Consider the following 13,868-nt stretch of genomic DNA (forward strand, 5'->3'; position numbering starts at 1 on the left):
ATATTATTAAAGGTTAGTCTAGCTGGTAGTAGTAGCCTACATACTGTAAAGTAATCAAAATGAGATCCACCTTTATCAGGTACAATATTCAAGTGATGAACACATTAATCTATCAATAATTATATAACAATATAATATATTTTATTCTGAAATGGGCCATTCTGCATAATTAGTATTTTTACTTTACTATACTATATAGTAGTTATTACTCTTGAATGCGTCTCTGTAAGAAACCTGTGCTAACGAGAACTGCCACTGGATGGAGTTACAGGTTTGATTTGATTTGATTTGATTTATTAGACAGTAACAGAAATAAATGCATAACAAGATGCCATCACAGTGACATTGCACATTTAACAGAACTGTCGAGGATAACACAAGAAAGTTACAAACTTATTTCCATTGTGGTCCTCGTTGTAGTCTGATAAAGATGTCCAGGCAAGCTACAGCTGACTAAAAGGTACCTTGTGTACACTCAACCATATCCAAATACAAATAAATACAAATATATACATCGGAATAATAAATAAAATCGAATCTAATTAGCATTTAACAACCATTCACCACATGCTCGATTAAAACAACGATCTGACTGGCTTAACTTAATCTCAACTGGGAGTTTGTTCCATTCCATTGCCGCCATGTACAAAAAAGTATTTTGCCCAGAACAGGTCTTAAATCTACACTGAACTATGTCACTACCTCTAGTTGAGTAGCTATGAGAGTTTCTAATAAGCTTAAAATAATCTTTAAAATACCTTGGCTCATTCTTATACAAAATCTTTCTCGTTAATCTTAGTTTCAACTGTCTCACCCTGTTTCAACTGTCAGCCATTTTAATTTCTTAAATTCAGAAAAGCCAACATGATCTCTATAGTTGAGATTTAAAATCAACCTGACTAATTTATTCTGTGCCGTTTGAAGTTGAACTTTTATCCTCTTGGGTGTGCTACTGTACCATGTAGTACAGGCATTACACTCGGTTTTAAACAGTCTGTGGTCAGACAACATTTTTCAGGAGGTTAAGAACACACAGCAGTGTCACAAAACGATTGGAAGTTGAGCTGCTGTCGCTTTATGTCAAACTTCAAAACTACATCTTTTTTTATTTTTAAAGGAAACAAACGTTTTCTCTCTTATAACTTTAATGCGTAACTTTAGCAACTTAAAAACTACGCACTATAGCTTTAAGTAGACAAAGCGCATTTACGTGTACAGTTTGTGTATTTCACAGCTGAGGACAAGGAGGCTAGACAAAGAAGAAGCTTTACACCAATCATAAAGGGTGACACAGGGAAACGGCGATGCTACAGTGGGTTTGATTGGCTGACGCAGGAGCGCACACACACAAACACACACACACACACACACACACACACACACACACACACACACACACACACACACACATATACAGGGAGTATGGGGTTCCATTTGTATGGGGTTCCATTTGTGCCAAAATTAAGTCGACATACTACCTGTCTATGCTTTGTGTCGTCTTCCATGTCTATGTGTCTATTATCTGTCTATGTCTACGTCTGTCTGTCTATGCTATGTGTCGTCTTCCATGTCTATGTGTCTATTAACTGTCTATGTCTACGTCTGTCTGTCTATGCTATGTGTCGTCTTCCATTTCTATGTGTCTATTAACTGTCTATGTCTATGTCTGTCTGTCTATGCTATGTGTCGTCTTCCATGTCTATGTGTCTATTACCTGTCTATGTCTTTGTGATTGCCCACATGACTCAACTTTTGTCTGTGTCAACTCAACTTACTCCTGTCGCCTGTCCTTGTCGTTTGACCGTGTCGCCTTGCTGTGTCAATGCTGCATGTGTCATGACAATGTGTTGTTTCACTCTGTCGCTGCTATGCGTCGTTGCTATGTGTCGCTGCTATGCGTCGTGTCACTCTGTCGTTGCTTTATGTTGTTTCACTCTGTCGTTAGCAAGAGCTAACGTTAGCTAGCAAGAGTTCCGGCAGTTGATGTCACGCGATCCCAGCATGCACCAGTCAATATCAAAACACTCACTGCCATCGGAGCTGAGCCAGAGTCAGCTAGCTATGTTACTAGCTAGCTAGTTGCACCTATTGTAGATAGCTAGCTAGATAAATGGATCATTTATTGATCCCAAGGGGAAATAATTTGCTGCCTATTTCAATAAACGCCTTGATTCAGCATGGTGGATAGCTGCTGTGCGCCGGGATGCCAGAACCATCGGAAAAAAGATAATGGATAGCATGAGATTCCTAGCTAAAGATCCCGAGAGAAGAAGTAAATGGATTGCTTCCATAAAACGTGCTAGAAGCAGACGGAACCAAACCGAGCCATGGGAGCCCACAAACAATGGATTTCGGTTATGCTGTGACCACTTCATATCAGGTAACTTAACAGAAATATCTTATTTATGTAGCTAGCTAACGTTAGCTAGCAAAAGGCTAAAACGGTTTCTAACCGTTGGGGCTAGTAGGGATACAGCTAGCTAGCTACGTTACGCCCTTTCCTTTCTAGCCACAACCGTTCGTTATTACGAAAAGGCAAGTTCTACCTATGCAGTATGGCATGGATTTTGTGTGGATTACAAAGGCTAACGTTTATGGGGTTCCATTTGTGCCAAAATTAAGTCGACATACTACCTGTCTATGCTTTGTGTCGTCTTCCATGTCTATGTGTCTATTATCTGTCTATGTCTACGTCTGTCTGTCTATGCTATGTGTCGTCTTCCATGTCTATGTGTCTATTAACTGTCTATGTCTACGTCTGTCTGTCTATGCTATGTGTCGTCTTCCATTTCTATGTGTCTATTAACTGTCTATGTCTATGTCTGTCTGTCTATGCTATGTGTCGTCTTCCATGTCTATGTGTCTATTACCTGTCTATGTCTTTGTGATTGCCCACATGACTCAACTTTTGTCTGTGTCAACTCAACTTACTCCTGTCGCCTGTCCTTGTCGCTTGACCGTGTCGCCTTGCTGTGTCAATGCTGCATGTGTCATGACAATGTGTTGTTTCACTCTGTCGCTGCTATGCGTCGTTGCTATGTGTCGTTGCTATGCGTCGTGTCACTCTGTCGTTGCTTTATGTTGTTTCACTCTGTCGTTAGCAAGAGCTAACGTTAGCTAGCAAGAGTTCCGCAGTTGATGTCACGCGATCCCAGCATGCACCAGTCAATATCAAAACACTCACTGCCATCGGAGCTGAGCCAGAGTCAGCTAGCTACGTTACTAGCTAGCTAGTTGCACCTATTGTAGATAGCTAGCTAGATAAATGGATCATTTATTGATCCCAAGGGGAAATAATTTGCTGCCTATTTCAATAAACGCCTTGATTCAGCATGGTGGATAGCTGCTGTGCGCCGGGATGCCAGAACCATCGGAAAAAAGATAATGGATAGCATGAGATTCCTAGCTAAAGATCCCGAGAGAAGAAGTAAATGGATTGCTTCCATAAAACGTGCTAGAAGCAGACGGAACCAAACCGAGCCATGGGAGCCCACAAACAATGGATTTCGGTTATGCTGTGACCACTTCATATCAGGTAACTTAACAGAAATATCTTATTTATGTAGCTAGCTAACGTTAGCTAGCAAAAAGGCTAAAACGGTTTCTAACCGTTGGGGCTAGTAGGGATACAGCTAGCTAGCTACGTTACGTTCCTTTCCTTTCTAGCCACAACCGTTCGTTATTACGAAAAGGCAAGTTCTACCTATGCAGTATGGCATGGATTTTGTGTGGATTACAAAGGCTAACGTTTATGGGGTTCCATTTGTGCCAAAATTAAGTCGACATACTACCTGTCTATGCTTTGTGTCGTCTTCCATGTCTATGTGTCTATTATCTGTCTATGTCTACGTCTGTCTGTCTATGCTATGTGTCGTCTTCCATGTCTATGTGTCTATTAACTGTCTATGTCTACGTCTGTCTGTCTATGCTATGTGTCGTCTTCCATTTCTATGTGTCTATTAACTGTCTATGTCTATGTCTGTCTGTCTATGCTATGTGTCGTCTTCCATGTCTATGTGTCTATTACCTGTCTATGTCTTTGTGATTGCCCACATGACTCAACTTTTGTCTGTGTCAACTCAACTTACTCCTGTCGTCTGTCCTTGTCGTTTGACCGTGTCGTCTTGCTGTGTCAATGCTGCATGTGTCATGACAATGTGTTGTTTCACTCTGTCGTTGCTATGCGTCGTTGCTATGTGTCGTTGCTATGCGTCGTGTCACTCTGTCGTTGCTTTATGTTGTTTCACTCTGTCGTTAGCAAGAGCTAACGTTAGCTAGCAAGAGTTCCGGCAGTTGATGTCACGCGATCCCAGCATGCACCAGTCAATATCAAAACACTCACTGCCATCGGAGCTGAGCCAGAGTCAGCTAGCTACGTTACTAGCTAGCTAGTTGCACCTATTGTAGATAGCTAGCTAGATAAATGGATCATTTATTGATCCCAAGGGGAAATAATTTGCTGCCTATTTCAATAAACGCCTTGATTCAGCATGGTGGATAGCTGCTGTGCGCCGGGATGCCAGAACCATCGGAAAAAGATAATGGATAGCATGAGATTCCTAGCTAAAGATCCCGAGAGAAGAAGTAAATGGATTGCTTCCATAAAACGTGCTAGAAGCAGACGGAACCAAACCGAGCCATGGGAGCCCACAAACAATGGATTTCGGTTATGCTGTGACCACTTCATATCAGGTAACTTAACAGAAATATCTTATTTATGTAGCTAGCTAACGTTAGCTAGCAAAAAGGCTAAAACGGTTTCTAACCGTTGGGGCTAGTAGGGATACAGCTAGCTAGCTACGTTACGTTCCTTTCCTTTCTAGCCACAACCGTTCGTTATTACGAAAAGGCAAGTTCTACCTATGCAGTATGGCATGGATTTTGTGTGGATTACAAAGGCTAACGTTGGCTAACCTCAAAGAAGCACTGTATTCATATTTAAATCATAAAATCTCAGACTATACTGACTGATATTGCACATTTCCTTCCCTCGCTTTTGTATATTTTTTTTGTTAAATGGTAAGTTCTATTGTATTGTTATACTGTACACTTAAGAGTATTTTTTTTTTTTTATATATATTTTTACTGTCCTCTGTTTTTATTCTTTATAAGTTAAGTGAGTGTTGTAGCCTAGCCTACTTTAGAGCAAAGATTAACCAGAGTCAAATTCCTTGTTTGTTTACTCAAACCTGGCCAATAAAGCTGATTTTGATTCTGATGTTGTTTCTATGTATTTATGTTTTAGAGAAAAAGAGTGACAACCCTCTGTCACCTGACTACGTTCCTTCAATCTTCAATCATGTTCCATCCCCGGAGAAGAGAAAAAGAAGAATGAGTTAGATGTAGTCAACAGAAGAACAAACTTCAAAGAATAGAGAAAGCAGCAAAGCCATCAGCTGCAGCAGTAATGGATCTAACGGATTGTCCTCAAGACAACAGCAAGCATCCTACTGCAGACCAGGTGAAGGAATCTAACATCAACAAAGAACTTGAAAATGAAAATAGTCTGCCTTTTCTCCATGAAAATGACAATCCAGCAACTTCACCATTAGAGAGTAAAGTTTTTTTTTTTTTTTAAGAAACACATCCCTTCTCTTGAGTTGGAATGTCAAGCTCTGATATGAATATGTTGTTAAAAGATAAAATGAATACAACTGCACTGAATGAGAATGGAATACATCCAAAAACTCTGCTGGCCGTCTCCTCACCCACACCCATTCACGTGATCACATCACTCCCGTCCTTCAGAGCCTCCACTGGCTCCCTGTTTCCCAACGCATCCAGTTTAAAGTCCTCTTCACCCACAAAGCCCTCCATAACCAGGCTCCTTCCTCACAGACCTGCTCCACCACCACACTAACCTCCTCTCCCCACCACTCAGGACCACGCACCGCACCTGGTGGGACAGAGCTTTCACCATTGCAGCCCCTCCCTCTGAACTACCTACCCATACCCGTCCGTGTCTGTACTGACCTGGACACATTCAAAACAATTATCAAAACACACCTCTTCAGATTAGCTTTCCACATACAAAAGTCTTACATTTCTCACCTGATAGTTACTGGTTTTATTGTTTTTAATTGCTTTTAAGATGCTTGTTTTATTGCTTATCTTTTTTAATGTGCTATACGTGCTGGTTTTACTGTATGCTATATAAATAACATTATTAGATGAGTCTACAAAATAATGATAAGTCAATATCCTCACTGGTTTACAAACATATTCACCACTAATGACAGTGTTCATTTTGTAGCTCTCTATCTCAAATGTAAGTCCACATTAACATTATTTCAGCAGTACATGCTGGCTTTAATTAAGATGAGAATTAATTTGTAAAAAACAGATGTCACCCACCCTTTGCTAAACGAAGAAGAAATTGCCACTAACTAATAAAGTGACATGTGTATTGACCACAATCTAACACTCCACCCCTACTTCACCTTTTAAGCTCTACTAGGTTTTTGATCTGACAAGTCATTAAAACAGTCCACAAAACCTCAATGTAAAAAACCCCCATTCAGTACCATGCCTTAGTGCTCTTTTTGGAAAACTACATCAGTATGTTAAGTAAATAAAACTGCTGCTCTCACAAACTGCTACATGTGCTTACTTCTGTTTTTGGTTTCTTTACGTCTTTACAGATGAGGTGTATTTCGATAAAGCCTATATATTTGGCATGCATTTTGTCATAATGTATTTGTCGATAATGTGACATTTAAACACATCTAGGTTTTACTTGTTGGAACTTGTTGCATTGATGTTGCACCATTTAAGGCAGAAATCTGATAATAGGTAGCATGATAACCAGTGCTATCCATCTTTACTTCACTTACAGGAGATTTGACACAAATCCAAATCTCCCCGCTTGAAATATTTATTTTTCAGCATACCTGCTTTAGTGTAACATGGGAAGTATTGATAGTTTATTTACCAGAACGAGTTCTTAAAATACAACCACAGCAGCACAAATATTTTGCTGTTGTACTTTGATCAAGTGTTACAACTCGTGAGAAAAGATAAGCACCTTGTTTCTAATTAACTGAGTTTCAGAAAAATAAATGTTGCAAACCCAATTACTCATATTTGTAAACATTGTTAAATTTCAGATTTAAAAAAAAAAAAAAGGTGCAAAACGAACTATAGAGATGGCAAATCAATGTTTTTGATCACGTTGTTTGTATAAATCATCCAACTAAAGAAAAGTACTCATATTTCTCACCTGATAGTTACTGGTTTTATTGTTTTTAATTGCTTTTAATAGGCTTGTTTTATATGTTGGATTTTATTACTTACTGGTTTTACGGTATGCTATATAAATAAAATGTATTATTAGATTAATCTACAAAACAATGATAAAAAGGTTAATATCCTCACTGGTTTACAAACATATTCACTACTAATGACAGTGTTCATTTAGTAGCTCCACATCTAAAATGCAAGTCCACCCTAACATTTTAGCAGTACATGCTGGCTTTGATTAAGATGAGAATTAATTTCTTTGGCTTATTATTTTGACGTTGATTTGACCACCGTTTCAAAGCTTTTCAAACACTGTATTGACGTAATGTATTGCAGTTTGGTGCCGATGTGCAACTTGCTGTGTATGCGTATAGCGTAATACTGTGGACTGTTGGTGCAGTGTTGGTGAATGTAAGATGCCTAAACCACAGAGGATTCATTGTTCTAGGGCGATTAATGACAACAAATAAGTATTACAGTAGTTATATTTAATAGCATAGAAAAGTACTCTTGTTTACTGGCACTTCTGTAAACCAATCACAATCATTGTGGTGCGGCACTAAACGCCATACAGAGCAAAGGCGCCTCTGCAAAACATCCTCAGGAAGGAACTTGTTTTGGTGAAACGTACATTCCAAAGTATTTTTAGCTGGGCAACAGAAAACTCAGATTGGACAGTCTAGCTAGCTGTCTTGATTTACCCTGCAGAGATCTGAGAAAAGGTTAACCATAGTCCTCATAAATCGAGCAGAGTTTAAAATTACAACAAAAAAAACGGAAGGCATCCGAAAAGGGGAGAAAAAAAAAAAAAAAAAAATGAAATCCGCAGCACAAACTCGAAGTGGTACGTTGTGTATATGTATATATATTGACTAGATTACTCCAAAAGTCGGGGACTGCAGTATCCCAGACTCCATGAAATGGATAAAGTTGTCATAAGAGGTGTGCAGAGGCAGCCTTAAGACAACTTGACAAGTGTTGGCCTCTGGGAACACTCTCCTACTGTCATTGTCGCCATGCAAGAATTCCAGCTGTGGTGGGTAGGGAAACCCAAGCAGTGGAATGGTGTCTACCCCTGAGACAAATGTTAATATTTGTTGCAGGGTCACAGGTCTAGTTCCCTCTAAAGGAGAAGCAAAACAGAAAAATAAAGTTATCAATATGCCATCGCTTTAAAACCGCAAGAAATGTTAAGCAATAAACTTAAATGGTAAAATGTGTAATATTGACTTTAAAACTATACCATTAGCATTTATTTGACCAATTTTGAGGATAGCATAATACAAAACAAAACATACCATCCACCTCCAGGAGCCAGTCTTTCCAGAACATGAAAGCCTGGTTCTCATGTCTCATGTCATGAAAAGGTTCTGAAGGTCTTCCATATCAACACCTTTGGGGCTTCCAACAAAAAGAGGTTTCATTACCTCCGGATGCTTTGCTATTGCCTCAGCAATTCCAAACTGCTGAAGTTCCGCTTCCAACCTGTAAAAACACAAGTATTATACTCAGAAAATGCAGTGTTTCTATTCAAAAGTTAACAGCCAAACAACATTCCCACCACCTGCACACATTCCACCTTATCTTGGACACATGATTGATGGGCAGAGTGATCTTGGGCCATATGTCCTCATTTGCTAGATTTTTCACATATGTCATCCCTACAATAGAGTTTTGACTATTCAGATTTTAGACTTATGTTTATTTATATTTTTGAATTTGCCATACACAAATTTCTCAAATCAATTGCTTATAAAATATTCAGTTTGTTTTTAATTAACCAGATGAATGTCTGCAATCATTCCACCCTGGTATACAAGGTGTGCTACCATTTACCCTTTGCAACTTCTCCTGAATTTCCATGTCATCCACCTCCTCAATCTTAATTGGTGGAGTTGGACAATGGGCAAGCATGCATTAGAGACGCTCTGAAAAAAAGGACGGCCTGATGCCTCCGTGGACAATGGCAAAAGCGAGCATTTCTCCAATATATTTGTACTCTCCAGAATCCAAAGCTGAAACAGAAATTTGTGTTACAACAGTAAAAAGTTAAACAAATTCAAGGACTTAAATTCACAGGTGCCAAACCTAGGCAAATGTGTATTTAAGCTGTCACTTTAAAAAAAGAAAGAAAAGAAAAACAAATTTTAAATCACACGCTGGCCATTATGACTATATGAAGATATTTGGTTTATATTATTCCCATAGTATTGACCAACGGCATGTTCTTAACTCACATTCCCTTGTGCTACAAAATAAAAAGCCCTACAGTATGTTCTCAATTAATTACACTGAATGTTTATTATAAATGCAATTTATACTAATGAAAGCAAAGTCTTATTAGTGGCATTTCACAAAAGGTAAGCTATGCTGACAGAGAGGACAAGCAGCAGCGAAGCAGACAGACCTACAAACACCCCAGCTCTCAGAGCTGCAACAGTTCAAAGGACAGGCTTATTCTTCTAAGTGTTTGCCAACATAAAATAAAGGATCCCTACAGAGAGGATTTTCTTTAGAGTAAAATCAGCTTTTTTTAAAACAAGAAACCTCATAGATCGGTATGGCTCAACCCACCAGAACCCAAATTAATAAACAGTAATTTTAGCATGTAAAGATCCATCTTATTTTCAATCGGTAGAGTATCTGTTAATTTCAACCAAAACAAGTGATTGATGGGAAAGGCGAACAGCTTTTTCATAGTTTCATTTTGTTTGTCAACTTTGTGTATTTTATGATGCAAAAAATGTGTTTACTTACATGGAGTCTGGTGTGTTTTTTTTTTCAGAAAATGTTTAAGGAAAAAAATGGATCTTACTCTAACAGAAAGCTCAACCTCCAGAGGATTCCTTTCCATAATGTTGTCAGACACTTGGGACATTAATCTGATCACATCAGTGGCAAAAACCATAAATTGAAAAAAACATAATTGTTATATATTAAAAAACATAATTGCTTTATCAGTGTTGCATACCACGGGATATCAAAGACACGTTTTTCTTGTCCTCTGGTCCAGTGAAGTACATGCTGTCTTTGATTGCCATGACCAGCAGGCGGAGGAATTCTCTGCTCGGGCCGCTGTCATCTACAGCCCCCTCTGTGGTGCCATCAACGTCAACAAACACAACATTGAGGCGATGATCTGGAGAAAACCTTGGCCTCCTGAATGCTCTGAAGGCACTCTCCAGTACAGACTCCCTCATGACATTCACACTGTTGGACCGTGGAGGCACTACACCGTCAAGCCGGCTGGTGATGTTTTTTAAGACAGATATCAAATCAGGCCTGCAAAACATAAAATGTAAATTTTTTCAACAATGAAATACTTTTATATAAGTGTATTATTATCATTATTATTATTACTACTACTACAATAACAAACGTGTGAAATAACATATTGTGATCCAAAATATAAATAAAAAAATAGACCAACTCCCAAAAAACAGGCGGAGAAAAAAAAAAAAAAAAAAAAAACAATGTGCATAAACTCCAAGACGCTGTCAATATATATGCACTTTCATTTCTTTACTAAAAAGGTAAGCCTTTCAATAGGATACTTTCACAATATTGTCCTATTACAGTCACTACTGATGTGGGTTCATGCCTCAGCCACACTGGATTCTGTAGTAATGCATTGGTACAATTACTTTATAGGGACAGACCGTGATCATAGACAAACTGAAAAACGGCTCTCCAATGCAAGTATCAACATTCATAGTGCATGCCAATTTGAAGAATTTGGCATCATGCCAGCAACATCTGAGATTGGTCAAATCATGTCTTTATAACAAAGACCTCTATACAGAGAATGTTAAAACCATAAGCCCCTATGGTTCCAGCCCATTATCATTTCAATTAGTATGATTTAAAAAAGGTATAAATAATTGAAGAGGGCAGAAGTGTAAGGACATCACAAATTGGACATGAGGTAATATAAGTGTGGCCGCATATTCCACAAAAAGGTAGTTTATTTTTCATATCAATATTTATATTTTCTAGTATTCAAGTCTGCATTTATTAAAAGAAACAATGCTACAGCCTAAGTAAAGTTTCATGTACTGTACTTAGTCTTAATCCTGTTAATTATCATCTCAAGTACTCATTGGTTCACAGTTAAGTATTCCAACAAACACTACATCAGTTCAACAAGGGAAATTCTCCACAGCGCTGCAGAGTCCACACAGCATTCCCATATGGTGGAAAAACATGCTCTGGTATATTGGCAATTCTTTAAAACAATCACAATCAGCATGGGCGGCCTCTGCAAAATAATTTCAGAAAGGAATTTGTCTGGGTGGGAGATGTGCATGTTGAAAAGTAGTTTTAGTTGTGCAACAGAAAACTCAGATTGGACAGATAGTCTAGCTAGCTGTCTGAATTTACCCTGCAGAGATCTGAGGAGCAGTTAACAATAGTCCTCAGAAATCCACCGGACGTTAGAACGCCAACAAAGACAGAGGAAGGGGACGGACATCCAGCCGAAAAGACCGTAATCAGGCGTAATTTCCATCAGCACCTGACCAACCCTATAAGTGGTATGTCGTGGATATAGACTAGGGGATTACTCACAAGTGGAACTACAAGTTGCCATTATAAAACAAAATATTAAAGAATAACTCACTTATGTACTTGTGTGTCCAGCATCAGGGCACACAAGACCGGTTGGTGGAATAGAAATAGGGCAGTGCTTTCTCACCCTATTTAAAAGGAACACTGACTCAGGGCAAAATCAATCAACCTGTGTGCAATTGACTCCAGTTAGCAAAGCTACGCTCATCACTTCTTCCAAAGGTTCCGAGGCATACGTGAAAGACTTTCACTGTTAAGACCACATTTGGCCATTACTATTTCGTATATTATTCCATACTAACGAAGAGTAGTGGTGGTCGAAATGTCACAACAGTTTTGGTGCAATGAATAAGTGAAAACTGGAGGCCTGCAGTGGGTGAGCCCTTACTTTTAAAAAAAAAAAAAAAAACTGAGATGTTGCTGCTATCGCTTTACTGAATTCTGTCAGATTACACATGGAATAACCCTGAAATTTGTGGTGTTAATTTGTACTTACTCGATGGTGAGAGCCTCATCCAATGTATCATTACTGGGTAGCAAAGTCATGGATCTGCCAAGGAAAGTGGCATTATTAGCTTGCAATCAGATTCTCTATTCTTTGAAGTTTGCTCTTCTGTTGAATACATCTAACCTCATTCTTCTTTTTCTCTTCTCCTGGGATGGAACATGATTGAAGATTGAAGGAACGTAGTCAGGTGACAGAGGGTTGTCACTCTTTTTCTCTAAAACATAAATACATAGAAACAACATCAGAATCAAAATCAGCTTTATTGGCCAGGTTTGAGTAAACAAACAAGGAATTTGACTCTGGTTAATCTTTGCTCTAAAGTAGGCTAGGCTACAACACTCACTTAACTTATAAAGAATAAAAACAGAGGACAGTAAGAAATATATATATAAAAAAAAAAAAAAATACTCTTAAGTGTACAGTATAACAATACAATAGAACTTACCATTTAACAAAAAAATATACAAAAGCGAGGGAAGGAAATGTGCAATATCAGTCAGTATAGTCTGAGATTTTATGATTTAAATATGAATACAGTGCTTCTTTGAGGTTAGCCAACGTTAGCCTTTGTAATCCACACAAAATCCATGCCATACTGCATAGGTAGAACTTGCCTTTTCGTAATAACGAACGGTTGTGGCTAGAAAGGAAAGGAACGTAACGTAGCTAGCTAGCTGTATCCCTACTAGCCCCAACGGTTAGAAACCGTTTTAGCCTTTTTGCTAGCTAACGTTAGCTAGCTACATAAATAAGATATTTCTGTTAAGTTACCTGATATGAAGTGGTCACAGCATAACCGAAATCCATTGTTTGTGGGCTCCCATGGCTCGGTTTGGTTCCGTCTGCTTCTAGCACGTTTTATGGAAGCAATCCATTTACTTCTTCTCTCGGGATCTTTAGCTAGGAATCTCATGCTATCCATTATCTTTTTTCCGATGGTTCTGGCATCCCGGCGCACAGCAGCTATCCACCATGCTGAATCAAGGCGTTTATTGAAATAGGCAGCAAATTATTTCCCCTTGGGATCAATAAATGATCCATTTATCTAGCTAGCTATCTACAATAGGTGCAACTAGCTAGCTAGTAACGTAGCTAGCTGACTCTGGCTCAGCTCCGATGGCAGTGAGTGTTTTGATATTGACTGGTGCATGCTGGGATCGCGTGACATCAACTGCCGGAACTCTTGCTAGCTAACGTTAGCTCTTGCTAACGACAGAGTGAAACAACATAAAGCAACGACAGAGTGACACGACGCATAGCAACGACACATAGCAACGACGCATAGCAACGACAGAGTGAAACAACACATTGTCATGACACATGCAGCATTGACACAGCAAGACGACACGGTCAAACGACAAGGACAGACGACAGGAGTAAGTTGAGTTGACACAGACAAAAGTTGAGTCATGTGGGCAATCACAAAGACATAGACAGGTAATAGACACATAGACATGGAAGACGACACATAGCATAGACAGACAGACATAGACATAGACAGTTAATAGACACATAGAAATGGAAGACGACACATAGCATAGACAGACAGACGTAG

The 13,868-nt window shown here is 38.9% G+C and overlaps 1 protein-coding gene and 1 long non-coding RNA gene across 5 annotated transcripts; one reads left to right on the forward strand and one right to left on the reverse strand.

Moving 5' to 3' along the window:
* Positions 1 to 4,538: 4,538 nt before the first annotated feature.
* On the forward strand, positions 4,539 to 5,320 carry LOC114570498 (uncharacterized). Its single transcript, XR_003694537.1, has 2 exons — positions 4,539 to 4,692; positions 5,246 to 5,320. It is a non-coding gene; the product is annotated as an uncharacterized LOC114570498 (long non-coding RNA).
* Positions 5,321 to 8,085: 2,765 nt separating this feature from the next.
* LOC114570497 (G2/M phase-specific E3 ubiquitin-protein ligase-like) lies at positions 8,086 to 13,804 on the reverse strand. Of its 4 annotated transcripts, XR_003694534.1 has the most exons (7): positions 13,085 to 13,804; positions 12,437 to 12,527; positions 12,302 to 12,355; positions 10,211 to 10,521; positions 9,076 to 9,254; positions 8,538 to 8,724; positions 8,086 to 8,362 (listed from the first exon to the last, which is right to left on the reverse strand). XR_003694534.1 is itself a non-coding variant. In XM_028600796.1 (5 exons), the coding sequence occupies exons 1-5, from the start codon at positions 13,233 to 13,235 to the stop codon at positions 9,157 to 9,159; spliced, it is 705 nt and encodes a 234-aa protein (XP_028456597.1). In that variant the 5' UTR covers positions 13,236 to 13,804; the 3' UTR covers positions 8,737 to 9,156. The 4 variants fall into 4 exon arrangements, 1 of the variants encoding a protein (XP_028456597.1); XR_003694536.1 differs by lacking the exon at positions 12,302 to 12,355; XR_003694535.1 differs by lacking the exon at positions 9,076 to 9,254.
* Between the last annotated feature and the right edge of the window lie 64 nt (positions 13,805 to 13,868).

The sequence above is a fragment of the Perca flavescens genome, chromosome 16, assembly GCF_004354835.1.
Source record: "Perca flavescens isolate YP-PL-M2 chromosome 16, PFLA_1.0, whole genome shotgun sequence".
Taxonomy (NCBI): Eukaryota; Metazoa; Chordata; class Actinopteri; order Perciformes; family Percidae; genus Perca; species Perca flavescens.

Excerpts from the sequence above, each read along its gene's own strand:
- LOC114570497 (XM_028600796.1), bottom strand. The coding sequence starts at position 13,235 with ATGGATAGCATGAGATTCCTAGCTAAAGATCCCGAGAGAAGAAGTAAA. Across the intron at positions 10,522-12,301 it reads GATGAGGCTCTCACCATCGA|GCCTGATTTGATATCTGTCT; the intron begins GTAAGTACAAAT and ends TATGTTTTGCAG. Across the intron at positions 9,255-10,210 it reads CGTGTCTTTGATATCCCGTG|CTTTGGATTCTGGAGAGTAC; the intron begins GTATGCAACACT and ends TTTCTGTTTCAG.